Source organism: Diospyros lotus, chromosome 9, assembly GCF_014633365.1.
Source record: "Diospyros lotus cultivar Yz01 chromosome 9, ASM1463336v1, whole genome shotgun sequence".
Taxonomy (NCBI): Eukaryota; Viridiplantae; Streptophyta; class Magnoliopsida; order Ericales; family Ebenaceae; genus Diospyros; species Diospyros lotus.
Window position 1 is genome coordinate 18,950,119 of NC_068346.1, and position 21,228 is coordinate 18,971,346.

General features: G+C 38.4%; 1 protein-coding gene across 3 annotated transcripts in view; it reads right to left on the reverse strand.

The window, feature by feature from the left end:
• Positions 1–20,766, reverse strand: part of LOC127809643 (uncharacterized) — a 71,890-nt gene extending 51,124 nt beyond the window's left edge. Inside the window, exons 1-2 of one of the 3 annotated variants that reach the window (XR_008025182.1) lie at positions 20,582–20,766; positions 12,345–12,416 (exon numbers count right to left, since the gene is read on the reverse strand). Coding sequence is in view for 1 of the 3 variants with exons in the window: in XM_052348601.1 (XP_052204561.1) it covers positions 12,345–12,416; positions 20,582–20,664 (155 nt within the window). In the remaining 2 variants the exon portion in view is untranslated. The remainder of the gene's footprint in view (positions 1–12,344; positions 12,417–20,581) is intronic. The other 2 variants (XM_052348601.1, XM_052348603.1) reach the window with 2 other exon arrangements.
• Positions 20,767–21,228: the final 462 nt, after the last annotated feature.

The following is a 21,228-nucleotide window of genomic DNA, read 5'->3' on the forward strand; positions in this document are numbered from 1 at the left end:
TCATCATGATGCAGTCTTTTCCTTCAGATTTGGGAGTCCTTCAACAAAATCCATTGAGATACTCTCCCATGGTCCCTCAGGTATATTCAAAGGCTGCAGTAGCCCTAGTTTGGCTATATTCTCGATTTGCATCTCCAGCAAGTATCATAGCTTAGTACAAAATCCTTGACATACCTTTTCATTCCTGGCCACTGGAATAATTGTTTGACCTTGTGATAGGTGTTTTCAATTCCCGAGTGTCCCCCTATGGGGGAGGCATGTAATGCCTCTATTCTTTTCTTCCTTAACTCCTCATCCTCTCCTATCACCAATTTCCCTTGGTACCTGATTACGCCATTGCTCAAAGTGTAACCTGGTCTTGAAGATGGGTTTACTACCAGCTACTGAAGAAGTTCCTTGGTTCTTCCAGCCGTTTCGTAATTGTCAACTACCTCTTGGCACCAATCAGGAACGAGGGTGGTGATTGCAGCCAGACTTCCTTCCTCAAAGCACCTAGATAGCGCATATGCTGCTAGGTTTTCCTTCCCCTTCCTATATTAGATTACATAATCCAATCCCATTAGCTTTGTCATCCCCTTCCTTTGCAGCTAGGTGTGCCGCTTTTGTTGTAGCAGAAATTTCAGACTTTCGTGATCTATTTTAATCACAAATCTCCCTCCCTCCAGGTAATGTCGCCATTTCTCCATTGCCAATAATACCGCCAGTAGCTCATTCTCGTAGATACTTAGCCCAAAATGCCTAGGTGCTAGAGCTTGGCTTAGGAATGCTATCGGCCTTCCTTCCTGAACCAGCACTGCCCCAATTCCCTTAACGCTCGCATCCGTTTCTAGAACAAATGTCTTGCTAAAATCTGGCAGGCCTAAAGTGGGTACCTGGCTCATAGCTTGCTTAAGCTCTCTGAAAGCTTCTTCTACCTTGGAATCCCACTGAAATCCATCATTCTTCAACAGATTGGTGAGCGGCCGGCTGATTACACCGTAATCCTTTACAAACCATCGGTAATAGCCGGTTAAACCCAAAAATCCCCTCAGCCTCTTGACACTCTGAGGCCTAGGCCAAGCAACCATTGCTGCCACCTTGTTAGGGTCAGTACTCACACCTGTTTTTGATATAATATGCCCAAGATATTCCACCTGCTTTTGTGCAAAGGCACACTTCGACTCTTTAACATACAATTTATTGAATCTAAGGACCTCAAGGGTAGTTTTAAGGTGGGTTAAGTGCTGGGCAAAAGTGGGACTGTAGATCAAAATGTCATCAAAGAAAACCAATATGAATTTACGTAAATAAGGTTCAAAAATATGGTTCATTAAGGCTTGGAAAGTTGTGGGAGCATTGGTGAGGCCAAATGGCATTACTATGAATTCATAATGCCCTTGGTGGGTTTTGAAAGTTGTTTTGGGGATGTCTTCCGGCCTCATTCTAATTTGATGATAGCCGGATCTTAAGTCGAGTTTGGTGAAAACATAAGCATTTTTTAATTCATCAAGCAAATCTTCCACAATGGGTATGGGAAACTTGTCCTTAATGGTCATGGCGTTGAGCTGGCGGTAATCGATACAAAACCGCCATGAACCATTCTTCTTTTTGACAAGCAATACAGGAGATGCAAATGGGCTATGGCTTAGTTGTATGATGGATCTTTGTAACATATCCTTGATGAGTTTTTCTATTTCAGTCTTCTGTCTAGGTGGGTAGCGGTAAGACATTAGATTCACAGGCTCGGCATTTGGGTTTAAGTTAATGGTGTGGTCAAGTGATCTTTTGGGTGGCAAAGCAGTTGGCTCAGAGAAAAGGTCCCTAAATTCAATTAAGAGCATGTCAAGAGAGTCGAGTTCTTGTATCTTCTAGGGTTCATGTGAGCTGTTGTTCACAGCCATTGTCAACTCCCCATCCTGCACTCCTTGTTCTTATGTGAACTCTATGGCATGTATAGAGAAAAGCTAGGCCACCTAGGAGAGTTTGTTTTTAAACATCCTTTGTAGCCTCTTTCCGGAAATCATTTTACACACCCCTGACTCTTGATTGCCTATTAGGGTCTTTTTCTTCCCATCCTTCTTAAAAGTTACCTCCATTTTATTGAAATCGAAACTGATAGGACTGACCCCCTTCATCCAATCTACACCGAGCACCACATCACAACCCCCCAGCTTCAATAGCCTCAAATCTGCCACAAATTCTTCACCGTTCATTTCCCAACAAAACCCCATACAGGAGGATTGACTCACAACCTTGTTTCCATTAGCTACTATTACTGATAGAGGGTGTGAGCTAGAGATCTCACACTCTAACTTTCAGGCCATAGTTTCATCCAAGAAGCTGTGGGTGCTCCCACTGTCTATAAGTACCATGACCAGAGCATTGCAGGCTCTTCCCTCCACCTTAATTATCTTACTGTTGATTGACCCTTTAAGGGCGTGTAGAGAAATCTCCCCTTTGTCTTCTTCATCCGCTTCTAGAGTCCCTTCTACCTCTTCTTCTTCATCCTCCTCTGCTTCTAATATTAACAGCTGCCTTTTACACTTATGCCCAAAAAAATATTTATCTCCACACTTGTAACAGAGTCCCGCCTAACGCCTTTGCTCCATCAATCTTCCCCCATTAGCAGGATTGGAAACTGTTGAAGGCAAAGCCAAGACCCTTTGCCTCCTTGCCCCGTATCCCTTCCAGTGGCTTTGTTTCCCGCCTGCCATCCATCGATGATTACCCCCTTAACTTGGTTCCTTTGTTTTTTCATCAGCGCTTCAATCGTAATTTCTTGCAGCCTTGCGCTATCAGCAGCCTGTTCCACCATCCCTGGTTGCATCATTTTAACCATTGGTCTCACCTCATCTCCTAACCCACTGATAAAACTCGACACAAAATACTCTTCTGCCAAGTGGGGTTGGTGCATGACCATCAAGGACCTTAGCTCCTCAAATTTGAGCTGATAGGCCTGCACCGTTCCTTCTTGTTTGAGCTTGTTAAATTCCTCAATCACGTCCCTCAAACTCGTCTCCAAACCTCGTACAGAGGTCTCTTGCGAACACATTCCACGGACTCCCTTCTTTGGTCGCAAGCCATCCTTGGAACTAGGCATCCCCCACCTCATTCAGGTAAGCAGATGCCAGGACGACCTTCTGTTGTTCCTAAACTTGGTATAGTGTGAACATTCTTTCACACCTCCTGGTCCACCATCTCGGATTCTCTCCATCGAATAGTGGAATGTCTAATTTAGGCACAAGGAAGTTCGGCTGATTCCGATGAGCTTGAACTCACGGTCCTCTTCCCATCATGCTTTCTTCCATCATCTCCAGTTCTAATTCAAATTCCGACACCCCAGCATGCGGAGGCTCCATCCCTACCGTAGGAAAGATTGGTTCCGTTCTATCCCTGGGAAGAAACTTCGTTGAAAGTCTCACTGGGTGTTGAGATGCGAACATTCTTACGAATTGTTGCATCTACTCCATCAGTTGCCCCTTCAACAGAGCACTCTGCTCCCGATTTTCTTCTCGCCACCTCTCCATTGCTTGGGTAATTCGATTATCCACCCCCGCTCCTACTGAGGATTCGAGTGTACCCATTCTGGTTTGCATGTCCGCCATGGATGTCGCCACTTGCTGTTGTTGGTTTTCCATTTGTTTCATCCTCGTTCCATCCACCATGGCGATGATAACTACAGCTCCAAGCGTTTCCCAAGTCATGCTCTAATACCAAAATGTCAGCTCTCGAGGATCTGACTTAGAATTCCTTCGTCCAGTGGACTGTTCGAAGGAGAAGGAATGAAGATAGGGGGAGAAATTAGAGAGAAAGAGAGAACAAGAGGGAGAGAGAGGGAGAATGTCAAAATTCTGTTAGAATATTTCATACCCATCTGTGGCAAGGATCAGCTGAATATATAGCTGGATTCCTTGCCCATGTGCGGTAACTGCTTACAGCTAAGGGAATGTACAACCTGTCTAAGCAAAAACAAACATGTACCCCCCTTACAGCATACTCTACTGCCTATTCTACTAATAGCTGTTCCGCCCTTCCTATTACATTTAATTACTCTATCTCCCCCTCCTTGCTACGTGGATCATGACACATTAGGATACAACAAGATATTTACAGCATCTAGAAGATACATTCTCAAACTTAGAAAGTAAATATAATCAAGAAATCAAACATAATCAAACTGATCTGATCTTGTCGAGAATAAGGACAAGATCAGTCTTCCAATCGTTGACAATGGGTAGTAGTGAAAAGCCCGCAGAAAGACCATTGTCATTTCCACTAGGACAGAAGACTTGGGAATGGTACAGATCACCAAGTTCATGGTATATCGTGTTGTGGAAAGAGATGAACACGAGGCAGTGACAATGGATGAAATTCTTGAAGGATTACGACTGCACAACCATTAATGTTGTAGCAGATGTCTTGGTAGGAGATGTTGGTCCCTTTGGGAATGGCCACTCGGGGGGGCCGGGGAGAATTGAGTGATTAAAACTTTTAGCAATTTTAATGAAGATTCTTGATTAAATGGTTTTATATAAAATATATTTGGTAAATATGTATAGATAATGTTTGAGATTGATAATAAAATGCCACAAGATATAGCAAGACAAGTAAAAATCAAGATAATAGACAATGCACAATATATAGTGGTTCGATGTATTCCAAACACCTAATCCACTCTCCCAAGATCTAACCACCCTCAGGGTTCTACTAAATTCAACGTCAAGGTTTCCACACTAACTCACCTTGGAAACTAGATACACAACTAAATTTTCAAAGGTTCTAAACAACCAATTACAATCCACAACAAGATTAAATGAATACAATGCTTGTCCACACTTGGACACAAATGAATAAATCAATATGAACAATATTACAAGGCAAAATAAATACAAATAAATGCAAGAATCTCAGTTTGATGGAGAAAATCGGAGTAGACTTGATGACCCTTTCTCCACTTGCCTTAAGACTCTTTGATGGATGTGCAATGGAGCTTGAGAGGCTCTTTGGATTGCTTGGCGAATGGTTGAGAGCTTTGAGAGAGCCTGTGGGTGCTTTAGATATTCAAGATAGCAAAACTTCTTCAAATCGAGCCCCAACTATACATAGGCATCTCTGGACGACCTGCATGACGGTCAAAAAAATGACCGTTGGGCTCGAGAAGTCGACTTTCCTATAGAAGGAGTTGACTTTCCAAGAATTGGCTCTCAGCTAAGTCAACTTTGCATAACATGCTCTCAGCCAGATAAACTCTAGCTTTGTTAAAGTCGACTTTGGCACATCAGAGTCGACTTTTGGTCCAAATTTTGGAAAAATCATTTTTATGAATTTTATATTTACTTGAAACATAATTTTAATGGAAAATACCACTTTTGATAACACATATACTATGAAAAAATATTTTATAAATTAATTGAAAATAATTAGGAACTATAATTTATATATTATTTAAAATATCGTTTTTTGTTAATCATCAAAACTTAATTAGAGGCTAAATGGAGCAAGTTAGCTCAACAGGAGAGACCCTATAGTCATAGCCAAGTAATGGCAAAGAGTGGCAACAAGTGGAGGATTTTAGCCTAATGACTGTGCATGAAGTTCTTTATGAGAATGCTTCCTGTTTTTTCTAGTTTGAGGGCTTAGCTAGATTAGATGAAGCAGATCATGCAAACTTTGGTGGGTGATCCAAGAATGCTCCAATGGTAATTGACGTAGTTAAGTGAGGAAGCTTATCAGCTTCATTACGGTATTGTCGAGACCCAAGGGTTTACTAGGGCAATAATTGTGATTTTCTTTCCTTTTTTGTTATAAATATTTGTCCTTATCTATATACAGTTATGCTTATCGTTGTATTGCACATGGGTGCATGTGAGAGGCCATAAGGCTATATATAAGCCACAGCTAGAGGATGGGAAGGCATGTTTTGGAATGACAATTGAATTCTCTCATTTCCCTCTCATCAATTCTCTCTCAATTTCTCTCTAATCTGCCCCTTTCTCTGTTATGCCCATGATCTTCCCCCGTTTGTCCAATTCTCCCTCCAATCCTTTCTATTGTTGGTCCTAATTCCCTTAGATTCTCCAAATTTCCAATTCAAACCCTAGACTAAACCCTAGGTACATGACAATTTGGTATCAAAGGCATCATTCCTCGGCAGTTTTCTCTGTTGGTTAATTTTTGATAGATATCGACAGTTGCTGTCCAACGTTGTTGATTCTCGAAATTTGATTCCAACGCACGAAGGTTGATTCTCATAATTTGAAGGTGATTACAGAAACCGATAGCAGCAGGCAAGTTCAAGAGATCTAGGCCAATTCCTAGACTCCGACAATCTCGATTATGAAGGAGACTCTAGCAGCTGATCACGAATTTGGAAGCGATTTCATAGACAATTGCAGCAATCGATTCTCACTTCTGATGAATTGAGGTTAGGCAATGATCAGAGTGGCGCAATGGATCTCGGCTCAAAATTGTAGGCGAATTCCGTTTTGAGAGGCGGATTCCTCCGACTTCTTTTGCTCATTGATTTCCAACACCCTAGGCTACTAATTTTCGATCACCTCACGGTCCGAATCGGAAGGCGTCACAGAGCAAGGTTATCCTCAAGACTATAACAGACCAAATGATCAAAATTCATGTTCAATTTCTGAAGGTGACTTGCCAGGTGGTTTTGACAATGCTACTAGCGTCTCCTAGAGCAATTCAGTTGACTAGAAATTACGGACGAGCAAACAAGGCCATATGTTACACGAGCAGCTGTAAGAGTTTGCAATGATGTTATCTAAGAGGTATCAAATCAGCATTCCCCCTGAATTCTTCAATAAGCCGAGAAGAGATGTTTTAGATGACCATCTCAGAAGATCTAATCGAAATATGATTGATTCAGACAATCAATCATCGGGATTGAATTACTGTAATAGAGAACTCTTAGAGAAGAAAAGTGTTGAGAGTGAGCCTCTATAATATTCCTATGAACAAAAAGAAGGTGTTGCTGAATTACCAACATGGGATCAGAAAGTTCTGATAGAAAAATTAGTCAATGGTGAGGAGGCTGGCGTTGGAAACCTTCCACAAGACTATGATTTATAGGAACCAAAGGAACGACTGGAAGCAAACCAGTCAATGGTAATTCAAGATTCTAGAGGTGAAGAGATTGGACAAAGAAATCCATGTGGATCACGTTTTACAATTGCAAGAAGCTGGTGATTCAGTGGATGTAACACCACGAATTTGAGCTCAACTTTGAATTAAAACCCTCGGCCTCGAATGCCCTATTTATGGGCAAATTCCAATCGCTAACCTCCAAATCATAAGCTTACTTAACCCCCAAGGTCTAAATCTAGCCATTAAGTGGCTCGAGTAGCCTTGAATCATGAGAAAATCCCCTCAATTTTTCGACCAATTTTTCGGTCAACTTTGGCATTAAAAACCCATCAAGTCACTGTCGATTTCGGCCAATAGCCACCACAAATCAAGTCATCATGCCCTGGAGGCTATCCTGGAGCCCTTGGGCGACCCTCCCGACATCTGCAAGTGGCTGGCCGGAAAATAGCAGGTTTCACACCTGACTTTTTGGAATTTACACGTTAACCCCCCCAATTAATTTTTAATTCCATTTTGGACCTTTCCTCAAAACCCCTGCGATTTCCAACAATCCCCTTAAGCCCCTTGAGTTCCAAACTCTTCACTTCACCCCTGAAATATTAGAAAAATACCTTTTTCGACCTTCCTCAACCAAAATTAATAAACTACACTTAGGCCCAAATGCACGAAAAATCGCGTTTCGATCCTTATTTCGCAAATCCCTTGGGTTTACGAGTCCCTAAACTTCCTTTCCACATTTTTGTCCCTAATTTTCGTCTTTGCCACAATCATTTCACCACTTTTGGCCAAGATTTATAAATTATGCTTTGGCCCCAATGTACAAAAAATTATGTTTTGACTCAAAAATTTCACAAATTCCAAAATATTATATATGTAAGATTCTGGGTATTACAGTGGGTATGCAGGCTATAAATCAGATTGGAGATGAAAACTACTATGAAGATGGCTTTCGTGCATTTGAAAGTCCGAATAAGGATATTGTTTCATTGGATAATCTGGCTATAAATCATGTTGGGAATGAAGGTCATGATGGAGGACATGTTTCAGCCATTAAGGAACCTGTGGAACTTTATCATCCCTTCCTATGCAATCAAATTGCAGGGATGGACACTAAGACACCATTGGAGGAGAAAATTGTGGAAGATAAATCTTGGGTGTACAACAATGAGCAGGGAACAGCTCTGGAGGAAGAGTTTTTTGTTGTTTTATTTGTTCAAATTCTAGTTGGTGAATGGAAGTGTCAGATTGGCTCTTGGTTGGCAAAGAAATTTGAATCCCTTACTATTACTGGAAATGGTATGATAGGAGATATATCCTCAGCTGAAATATCTTCTAATGTTCTAAAGGTGTGTGGATTTGATAGGGAAGTATGGGGACAACATGTAATTGGAGGACAACTACAGAAAAGAATTGAAGCAAGCTTTACGATTGGAAACAAGGTCTTGCACGAGTTAGACAATTTAATTTTTCAAGGAAGGTTCTGGTACATTGTGCCAGTAAAGCAGAACACAGCTTTGGAGATGTCCGAAAGTATGGCTTCAACAAATAAATCTCTATCGAGGTTTCAGCTAAGGGAAATAACTAAAGGAACCAAAAGTTCTGCTATCGAGAACAAAGCTCCTACTGCTTTGTTTGCCCTCATTCCAGTTGACCAATTAGAATTTTTGTTTACTGTCACAAAGGATGGAATGATGACTGGAATTGATGTTGCAGCAACTCCTAGTTTTGCTGCTCTCGGATAGTTTTTGTTTGCGTATCCTAAACAAATCTACATTACTCAATTGCTGCATCTGCAGGTTATTGCAAATATTTTTGCAGTAGAGAAGGGCCGATGGTTTGTCTAGAATACATTAACTGTAGCTATGGATACATGTCTGCCTTCCTTGAATTAGATGGTGATGAACTATTAAAGGAAGTCACGAGTATAGTTAGTCATCCCTCTAGACTCCAAACAACCAACATCGAAGGAGCGGTGATGGGGAAAGTTGGTGAGAACAACAGTCTGCAGAGTTCAACTGCTCACTTTGACTGCAGATCACTTTGACCAATGGAAAGTAATTGATTTTGGTTATGTTCCAGTTGAGGTGTACATGAGAGCTATTGCAAATTTGTTATGCATACAGAGTTTTTTCAAAACTTCCATCCAAGCAGTGGAAGAGAAGGAAAAAGCATATTGGAAGTTGTGGAGGTTTGGCATTTGTTGGGCACAAGAAATGTTTTAAGGCAGAGGGCAATGTCAGGACCCAAGGGTTTTCTAGGGCAATAATTGTAATTTTCTTTCCTTTTCTGTTATAGATATTTGTCCTTAACTATAGTTAGTTATGCTTATCGTTGTACTACACATGGGTGCATGTGGGAGACTGTTAGACTATATATAAGCCACAGATAAAGGATGGGAAGGCATGTTTTGGAATGATCATTGAATTCTCTCATTTCCCTCTCATCAATTCTCTCTCAATTTCCCTCTGATCCCTCTCTCCCGATCTCTCTAATTTATCTCTAATCTCCACCTTTCTCTGTTATATCCATTATCTTCCCCTTTTTGTCCAATTCTCCCTCCAATCCTTTCTGTTCTTGGTCCTAATTCCCTCAGATTCTCCCACTTTCCAATCCAAACCCTAGGCTAAACCCTAGGTACATGACAGGGGAAAGTGTATGTGGGAAGCACACGAGGGTTTTATGAGAATCAGATGGGATATATCGTATGTGGGGCGAATTATACAGCCAATTACAAGAAGTTGATTGCAAAAAGTAGCAAAGAAAATAAAGAATTACTATCCTTTTGACTATTGATTGTGATAGGGATAAGGATAAAAATATTTTGATTTTGTTTCCTACTTTGATTTTAAGGATTATATTTAGATTTAGATTAGGATTTATTTTGCTATCTTGTTATTTTGATTTCCTTCCATTTCAATTAGGTGATTATAGATATTATAGGATTTCGATTGGGACCATAGTAGATTTAGATTCTTAATTATATTATAGTTAGGTTAGTTTTGGCCTATAAATAAGGTTCATGAGAATCAATGCCAATGTATTCAATAATCAAAAGCTGAATAAAAATCACATCATGAGCCTTATTTATAGGCCAAAAAAAACCTAACTATAATATAATTATGAATCTAAATCTACCATGGTTCCAATTGAAATCCTATAATATCTATAATCATCTAATAGAAATGGAAAGAAATCAAAATAACAAGATAACAAAATAAATCCTAATCTAAATCTAAATATAATCCTTTAAATCAAAATAGGAAACAATATCTCTCACTTAACCTTTACTTCCTTCCCTATGGCACATTCATGGATCACTCACCAGGGTCTACTTGATATGTTCTACAAAATCCCTATTAACCCCCAGATTCACGCTTAGCCATCAAACTGTCACAACAACCAATACGTCATGATATGTATCACAAAAACATATGCCACAATATTCAGCATACAAACACATGCCATTTTGCAGAAAAATACTTTTACTAGCGTATACAAACAATTTTGGAATTGCAAATGATGAAAGTACATAAATGAGTTGGTCATTTCTGCATTATCAAATTCCAGATTGAGGAGCTCTTACCCTTTTAAATATTCTTGAGTATATAAGAGTGCTACATCTAACTTTATTAGATCTCACAGACAAGTATGTACTTGATTTCCTGTCTCAAGCAAGGATCTAAGCTTATTGATGCTCTACTGAATTTAAACACCAAACTAGCAGAAAATCAAGGTTTTCTATAGAATGACCTAAGTTGACAAAGAAGATGGACTGAAAATTAACTACTTGAAAACCAGTATATCTTTTGCCACATGTTATCAATCAGCTTTTAACTCACCGCATGCAAGTCACTAGAATGTAGTAATATGAATTTAAATGCATTTTAAGGGCTTACCAGGACATGGTCTATCATATGAAGATACAACCATACCTCTATTGACAGATAAACAGATACCATCATGCAGGTTCTTCAAATAAATCTGCTTCTGGGTATAATATTCATGTAAAGTCAAATGATCAACTCATATATTGGTTTTTAAAAATCTTGGGAGTAGTTAGAATGAGTTTTTTTTGTTACAAGCCAGGAACATGTGATAAGTAGGATGCAACTTAACAGGACAGCGAATTTATGAAGATTAGGTGGATTGTCAATTTAAAAAGTTAGGTGTGAGAGCTTTATGTAATTGGGTTAAGAGTATTTTTGTAGTTAGGCACGTAGCACATATATCTAGTTAAGAAAGAAGTCAAAAAGGGGTAAAATTTAAACTATACGTGTTCAGCATTGGTACAACTACAACTACAGACAGTCCTAGTTGATAGCCTAGTCTTTCTCCTTCTCTGTAATCTGAACATGTTACAATGTTTTTACTCAAAGTTTGAGCAAACACTGAGAGGTCCTGTAGGCCCTCCCTCCTTCCTAGTTGATTGTCTAGTCTCTCTCCTGCTCTGTAACTTAACATGTTTCTATGCTTTTACTCAGTTTGAACAGAGACAGAGAGGTCTTGTTGGCCCTCCCACAGAGTTTTGACTCCAGTCTTTAGACTAACTAATTGAATCCCAAACAATTAAAAAAAAAAATATGACAAATTGATTAGGAAAAAAAAAATACAAATTTAATAAATTTGGTAAATGATATTTTTTTAATAAATTAATCTCAATTATAATTTGATAGTCTAACAAAAGAAAAAGCCCTAAGAATCCCAGCATGTGGTATTTCTAGTAAATTCTCCCATATTCTTAGAATTTTGCTTAACAGTTCACATTATAGTGGGACAAAGAATGAGCTGAAAACTGTAACCAGGATTTTTCTAAAATATCTCCATGGGTTAGTCTCATAGACAAACCTTTGAATTTTAGTTTTATTCAGACAAAACCCTAGTCTAATAATCAGGACCTTTCTCGGACCTTTCTCCCTTAAATTCAGGGAATCTATAATTAGTTGCTGTCAAAATTTCCAGCAACTAAATTACACCTCCATCAACAAATTATTTTTGTGATACATAGCAGAACTGAAAATAGGCCCACACAGTTATATATAAATTTACCCCCCCCCCCCCCCCCCCCCAAACCCACACAACAGCAAAAAATAAAAAGAGAGAACAAATTCTAGAGGACCCAATGTATTGTCAAATTAAAGTTTGAAACCTTGATTATGCAGAAAATCCTAATTTAGAGAAGTTCACCAAATTTAAATTGCATTCACAGTCATTGCAGCCTGCAGTACTTGAATTTCGTATAAGATATAAAAAAAAATTTCCCTTACTTCTTGTCCTCTAACTTCATTTTGTCTAACAGCTTTAGTTCAGAATCAGATAAACAAAGTCCCATCAACCACCTGAAAAGAAACAAATTGATGGTGCTTACTGTAAGCTCAAAAATTGAAATATCTTACAGAAAATTCATAAGACCTCAGGCCCAATCATAAAGGCAACATAGATCTGAATGTTAGAACAAAAGATTTTACATAAGTCTGAAAAATGTAAATCTCAGCTTCCCATAAAATAACACAAAATGCCCACACTTGAAATCAAGATATCATGTCACCTCAGATTTGAATTGAACCAACAAAATCAGAGATATCCAGGCAGACGCGTCAAAAACTATCTAAATAAGTTTAATGAATCAAGCAGATGAACTCGAGACTAAAGGTGAGTGGCCATAACTTGACTAACTAAAGTAAGAACAGAAGATAAGCTAGAAAATTATAATTTTCCTACACATAACCAAGCAAAAGTACTAAAACAGCCCTCCAAGAGCTGAAAAACTTCAAAGATTGAAAACAAAAAATAGAAGGAAAGGGAGAGATGTCATCATAGGCAAGACACTAAATCCCATTATCAACAATCTCAGTTGTTAAATTCCAATCAAACACCAGCTGTTGACAACACCAGCTGTTGACAACCCCAGCCTCTGAGAAAACCCTCAAATCACTGCCATACAGAGAAATAACCACCGCAGTTCATTGACAAGTTCATTTCAGTAATATTGTAGGCTTAACTTGTCATATCCTTTCAGGTATTCCATCCATCTTCAGAGAGATACTGACTCTTCTATGAAGCAAGTTTGTCCTTGGCATCCCTTCTCTGGATAACCTCATTCCAAATAGTTTTGAACTTAAAAGAAGCCCACACCATGGAGGCCAAGTACATAGTGGGGACAGCATTTATCTCAATTTCTAAAATGGTAAGTAAAATACAAACATGAACCACCCCAACAATAGGAATGATATCTCTTAAGAAGATTAACTTTCAACCACAGAATAGCCTCAAAGCGTAATAGGATGCCTCTAAGAAATCTCACTAACTCTTCCAAGGGGGCTACAGAAATTAATTGTAAAGTAATAAAAACATATCAAGCTTTAATCCCACTATGTAGTCAACTAGATGAATTTTAGGTTGCCAATAATTTGTCTCTTATCTTGTACAAGACCCTTATAACTCATGATCATACTTAATAGTCTCCACCAAACTTTTATTGGTCTTGCTCTACATCTTTTGCTAAAGACTTGTTTCATTCCATCCACTCTTCTCAAAAGCTCCTCTATTTGTCTTTTTCTTATATAGCTTGTTGGACAAGATCAAGAAGATTTGAAATTCAAAAAAGGAGATTGACAAGATAAGGATAAGTCATTATCCTTGTAGAATAGTTGTTGTAACTTTATATTTAAAGTTTGGTTTTTAAGTTTGGTTTGTTCCTAGTTTGTAGGAGATAAAAGAATCCTAAATCTTCTCCTAAATTATGGGAGATAAGATAAGGGACCCTTGTGTATATATGCTTCCCTATTCCTCTAGAATTAATTAATCAAGCATTCTATTTTTGTTTGTTTCATGGTATCAAAGCCAAGACTCGACAAACAGCATTAAGGCTTCACTGTTCTTCTTCTCTTTCTTAAAAATCATGGCTGATATTCACCAGAATCCTACCCTAACCGAAGCCTCCGCTACAAGCTCCCCGAACCCTTTTCCTCCTTCTATTCCAGCCCCTTCTTCTCAGAATCTACGAACCGCCTCAATTGATAACCATCCCATACAAATTACTCACCACAAGTTAAATGGTAGTAATTTTAGGGAATGGTTTCAGCCTGTTTTATTGGTGATCAAATGGAAAAGAAAATCCGACTATCTCACGGGGGATATTCTTGCTCCTCCTACCGATTTTGCCACCTATGGCACTTGAGAAGCAGAAAATTAAACCATAATGGCATGGTTGATCAACTTGATGGAGCAAAGACTAGGGAGGACTTTACCTATTTCAAAAAATCGCCAAGGAGATTTGGGATTCGGTCCAGGAGATGTATTCCAACCTGGAGAACTCCTCTCAAAGCTTTGAAATAAGGTCAGTCATTAGAACAACAAGGCAAGGTAACATAAGTGTTATAAATTACTTTAATATATTGGTTGAGTTATGCCATGAAATTGATTTATTTCATACTATAAATTGGGAGTGTACTGCTGACAGCAAGAGGTATTACAAGATGATTGAAAAAGATAGGATATTTGATTTCCTTCATGGACTTAATACTAATTTAGATGAAATAAGAGGCACGATTTTAGGAACAAAACCCCTATCATCTCTCAGGGAGGAGTCGACAAAAAGAAATGCTTCATCAACTCAGTGATCTAAGTATCAACCAACAAAATTCTACTTTTGCAACTGTTAAACCAAGGGAAAATTTCTCGAAAGAAGAAGGAAGGGAAAAACAGTGGTGTAACCACTGTAAAAGGTCGTATCATAAAAAGGATACATGTTGAAAGATCCATGGTAAACCTGCAAACTAGAAGCCTAAAAACAAGAGAGACAATACCCGATCAGCCTATGTTGCCGAGGCATCCAATGAGGACAAAAGTATGACAAATTTAAATCTGTCAGAAGAACAAATTCAGGCGCTCTATCGATTGCTAAACCAAGGTGCCAGCCCTACCACCTCTACACATCAACCTACTGCATCCATGTTACTACAAGGTAATACCCATCTCTCCTTGACAACACACAAACTGCATAAGGACGCTTAGATAATAGACACAGGGGCATCCGACCATATGTCTAGTTCTACTAAGCATATGACTGAATATACTCCCTGTAAAGATTCAATTGATATTTCAATTGTTGATGGTACTATATCTCTTGCAGTGGATCATGGGACTGTTTATCTTTCAAATCTAAAGCTCGAATCAATTTTATATGTGTTTGGGTTAGTTATAATCTCTTATCAGTGAATAGGATTACAAAAGATATGAATTGTAGAGTGATATTTCTTCCCTCATGTTGTGTGTTTTAGGACCAAGCATCAGGGATGATGATTGGCAGTGCTGAAGCAAAAGATGGACTCTATTGGTTGACAAAGAATACTTCAGCCTCATCTTATTAGAATAAAACAGTCCTAACTGTTACCTCCAATGCCAAAATCATGTTATGGCTTAAATAATTAGGACACCCTAGCTTTCCCTATCTTAGATTCTTGCATTTTTTAGTTCTTTATCAATAAAGACCATATTCCTTCTTGTGAACAATGTACTCTTGCAAAACAATCAAGAGCCCATCACCCCATTCAATCTTATAAACCTTCTAAACCATTTCATTTAATCCATAGCAACATTTGAGGCCCCTCTAAAGATCCTAATGTTTCCGGTTCAAGATGGTTTATAACTTTTATTGATGACCATTCTAGGGCATGTTGGGTGTATCTTATGAAAGATAAATCAGAAGCAAGTAGCATATTCAAAAGATTTCACAAGTTTGTTTTGAATATGTTTCAAATCTCTATTCGTATCTTTCGAACCGACAATGGTCGAGAATATTTTTCTCATGACTTAACCAACTACTTACTTGAGCATGGTATTTTGCATCAAAGTTCTTGTCCCTACACACCACAACAAAATGGTGTGGCTAAAAGAAAAAATCGGCATCTCTTATAAGTGGCAAGGGCTATGATGTTCACCACTCATGTGACTCATTCATTTTGGGGGGAGGTTGTTCTTACAGCTGGATATTTGATAAATCGTCTCCCTTCTAAAACTCACAAATTCAAAACCCCTCTTAAAACCCTTTGTGAATCCTATCCTAATACACCATTCTTTCCTTCCATTGAGCCTAAAGTTTTTGGTTGTGTAGTGTATGTTCACAATCACAGTGTGTCTCGAACAAAGTTAGATCCAAAAGCCCTAAAATGTGTTTTTATTGGCTACTCTCCTTCACAAAAGGGCTACAAGTGTTATTGTCCCATTAATCGGCGGTTTTATACCTCCACCGATGTCACTTTCTATGAGGATCTTGCCTATTATTCACACATTGGTTCTCAAACCAATCCTACCGATCCCCTTCTTGTTTCTTCATTTTTTCCTCCCCTACTACCAGAATCTTCTCAAGGGGGAGAATTAATCCCTGATAAGATACTGGCAGCAACAGACCCTAAGCCAATTTCTTCAACTCCTATTCAGTCACCCATCTCTAAACCTGTGCAGCCCCTATCTCCTTAGTCTCAAACTCAACAACTTACCAGTCCTCCCAAGCTTGTGTATTCCCGAAGACCTAAAGGTCTATCTGAAGTCCAGCAGAGTCAATCATCCTCTCTCGATGATGGTCTATCAAAAGACAGTAAAGCAGGTACTAATTTAATAGGGAATGAGACTGAATTAATAGAAGAAACTGAGGATCAACCCAATGGTGCTATTCAAGATGATGGGCTAGACTAGGCAGTACCTATAGCTCTCCGAAAGGGTGTAAGATCTTGTGTTAAACATTCTAAATATCCTCTATCCAATTATTTAACTTATGAAAAAGTGTCTCCTCAACTTATGGCATTTATTGCAAGGCTTGACAATGCTGAAATTCCTAAAAATATTCAAGGAGCTATGGGAGATCCTAAGTGGAAAGCAGCTGTGATGGAAGAAATGAAGGCCTTGGTTGGAAACCACACTTGGGATATAGTTAAATTACCCCTAGATAAGAGAAACATGGGATGCAAATGGGTGTTTACCATCAAGCACAATGCAGATGGTAGTATTGAAAAGTATAAGGCAAGGTTAGTGGCACAAGGGTTTACTCAAACCTATGGAATAGAGTATGAAGAAACATTTGCCCCGGTAGCTAAACTCAATTCTATTCAGGTAATACTCTCAATTGTTGTAAATTTGGATTGGCCTTTGTTTTATTTTGATATAAAAAATGCATTTCTTAATGGGGACTTAGATGAGGAGATCTATATGAAAATTCCACCGGGCTCTGAAGATGAAATAGGCTATGGAGGAAAGGTTTGTAAACTGAAGAAATCTCTATATGGTTTGAAGCAATCACCTCGAGCTTGGCTTAAGAAATTTAGCCTAAGGATCCGGCTTGGGTATAAACAAGGACAGGCTGACCATACTTTGTTTATCAAAACCACAAAAATTGGAAGAAAGTCTATACTAATTGTCTATGTTGATGATATCACTGTAACAGGTGATGATGAGCAAGGTATCAATATACTGAAAGAGCAACTGAGAGCCGAGTTTGAGGTGAAAGACCTAGGACTCATGAGGTACTTTCTAGGAATAGAGGTGTCTAGAAGCAAGGAAGGCTTATTTATCTCTCAAAGAAAGTACACTGTGGATTTACTCAAGAACACAGGTATGCTAACATGTAGACCAGCATTAGACAAAGGCTGGAAATTTGAAGAGAAGGATGATGATATACCAGTTGAAAAAAAGAGATACCCAAGACTAGTGGGTAGGTTGATCTATTTGTCTCTTACCAGACCCGACATAACCTACGCAGTAAGCAAGATCAGTCAATACGTGCATGCTCCTACAAAGAAGCATATGAATGTTGTGTTTCATGTGCTTAGATACCTAAAAGGGACACATAGGAAAGGGTTGATGCTTAAAAAAAACAAGAAACGAGGAATTGAAGGGTTTGTTGATGCAAATTGGGCAGGCTCTATAGAGGATAGCAAGTCAACAACTGGTTATTGCTCTAAGGTATGGGGAAATGTTTTGACCTAGAGAAGTAAAAAGCAATCAGTGGTGGCTCGCAGTAGTGCTGAGGTAGAATTTCGAGCAATAGCTCAAGGCATTTGTGAGGTAATTTAGTTAGAAAGGTTAATGGACGACCTAAGGATACCTTTGACTCAACCTACAAGGGTATACAGTGATAGTAAGTCTACTATTAGTATTGTGAGAAATCTTATCCAACATGATCGTATGAAGCATGTAAGGATTGACAGGAATTTTATAAAACGTGAAATTGAGGAAGGGGGAATAATTCTATCCTATGTTCCAACCACGGATCAAGTTGCAAATGTGTTCACAAAAGCTATGATGAAACCTAGGTTCAAATCTCTAATAATCAAGCTAGGAATGACTTGCATTTATTCCTAAGGTTGAGGGGGAGTGTAGGACGAGATCAAGAAGATTTGAAATTCAAAATAGGAGATTGATAAGATAAGTCATTATCCTTGTAGAATAGTTGAAGTAAATTTATATTTAAAGTTTGTATAAGCTTGGTTTGTTCCTAGTTTTTAGGAGATAAAGAATCCTAAATCTTCTCCTAAATTATAGGAGATAAGATAAGGGACCCTTGTGTATATATCCTTCCCCATTCCTCTAGAATTAATTAATCAAGCATTTTGTTTTTGCTTGTTTCATAACTAAACTACCTTAACCATGTCTCAAACATCTTATTTTCAACAGGAATCACTCTGGCATTCTTATGAATTACCTCATTTGAACAAAAAATGGGCAACCATAGACCAAACCCCTCCTAAACCTTGCATTGATGAGCAGTCTTGAACCTCCACTAAATAGCCTTTCTTCTACCTTTACCTTTTGTAAGTTATTCCTCTAAAATTGTAGTAAGGGTTTTATGGATATGTTTAAGCAATGATTTATAGAGGGCAAATTCTAACATTTATCACATTTTTAATACAAAAGTGACATCCCCTTTGAGGACAAGACTTGGTAGCTATGGTAGTATTGCTCCTTTCTGACTGAAAAGTAACAGGATCAAATTATGGAAAAAATATTCTCTTCCCAAACCTCACAAAGCAAGAAGCCTCATGTGTTGGGGACACTCGTTAAAGGCAAAAACCTCTTTGTATGTCTAGAATGATTTATCTTGACATTTAAAAAAAAAATACTGAATGGAGAAAAGCAAAGGGTTAACAAGAGAATGGTGACATACAAAGAAAAATTCTAGGTTAAGAGGATGGACCCAGAAAACAAGTAGAAGCCAAGAGGAACAAGGTTCGACAAGCACCAAGATATGGGATTCAAATAATGAGCAACCAGCTCAGATTGACTAAATCTCCAAAAGAAAGTAAATCACACCTGATACAAAGCCTTAAAAGTATGTAGTCCTGAAAGAGGAATTAACTAGGATGGATTTGACTACGAGTAATGAGAGTGAAATACTTCGAAGGCTCAACTAGTCATCCTTTGTACCAATTTCAACTAGCTAGCCCCTTTAGATAAGGCGGTAATTGTTTGCTCAAAACACGGTATCCTGATAAATAAAAGCAACTTTAAGTAAAAGAAGCTTGATAAAACATCTATACATATATTAGATTATGAGGGGAAGAAAGACCACCTCACAGCTTCAATCAGCCATTGAAGTAATGAGATCAACCACTGGTTTAGCTATCCATGCCAACTCATTAGGTCAAAAAATTCAAACATAAGCTGCTGCGCTCAATACCAACTACCATGCAATAGCGAACGCACACACATAGTAATTTATAATTGGACATTCAAGTATGCGGGCAGATACTGATAATGTATGTTGTTGTTTTGCCTGAGTTTAGTATGCTGGAAGCTAAGAAGAAATCAGAGGAGTTCATAATGGTGATCGAGTGGCTATAGTGTGCAGGATATTTCTGTAAATATATGTATTTACTAGGGGTAGAATATACTTTGTAGAGTCGGTTATGTCCCTAGGATAATCCGCCTCATAGTCTATAAATATGAGGGCAGGGGATCAGTCGTGCGGCATCAATAATTCATTCTATATCTCTTATACAAGTACAGTGAAAAGAGAGAGAGCTGTGAGAAGGATAGTTCTTGGATTCTTTGAGAGGATTGTACTCGGGTTGTATGAGAGGGAGAGGGATTCCATTGTACTGATTTCTATTCATTCTTAGTGGATTGTTCTCTCGGTGGAGTTGCTGGATATAGTGCCATTTCCATGGCATGAACCACGGTAAAAATGGGTGTGCAACAATTGTGGTTTGATCTTCTTTACTTCTTTCAATTCTGTCTTTATTTTACTTTCTGATTCGTGCATGTGTTGTGAGTGTTTCGTGAGTATTTGAGTGAAGTATTGAGTATCGACAGTATTCAATTGCATCAATGTATGCGATATAATCACAAACAAATGAAAAAAAAATATAATCCAACTGTTCAAATGATTAAAAATACTACATATACGCACACACATAAAGACATACACAATTGGGTTTTCAGATTATGTAACGTGAACATACAATATAGAGAAAAAAATTCGACAAAAAGCTTAAAGTAGGGCGTCGACCTTCTTTTGAGTTTGAGACGCTTTTCTTGCTCCTTGAGTTGTGCATATAACGATTTGCTATCTGCACGCAAAAACTCCTCCATGTCTCTTTCTGTACACAAAACCTCCTCTAAATCTCTTTCGAACCACGAGAGAGAGAGAGAGAGAACTGTTGACCTAGGGTTTTCTGGAAACCGCGAGAAAGACCTTGCGATGGGTTTCACAGCTTCACCTTGGAGCCGACGACGCAACTCGAGCAAATGAAGAACTTTTGTTCGCCTGTCTCTGACCACCTATTTCACTCTCTATTATGAGCCTGTTTGTTAAAGTTTGATGTTTATTTTTTGTATTTTGTTTCTGTTATATTGTTTTTTATGTTACTGTTATGTCGCTATTATTAGTTAGTTTGTTGTATCGACTAGTTAGTATTGTTGGATTATTAAACCAATGACACTCTTTTAATTAGATGTTGTTTTTAGTCTAGGTATTTAAAATTGAGACCCATTAATAAAATAGTCAATGAGATATTTTATAATTTCCCATCTCTCTATCTCTATCTTTCTTTCTCTCAAATATGGTATCAGAGTAATTTTGAAGCCGTAGGGTTTTCGTCGATGATTTTTTTTCTCGATTGTTTGCAATTCTTCCTCGTTCAGAGATCTACAATA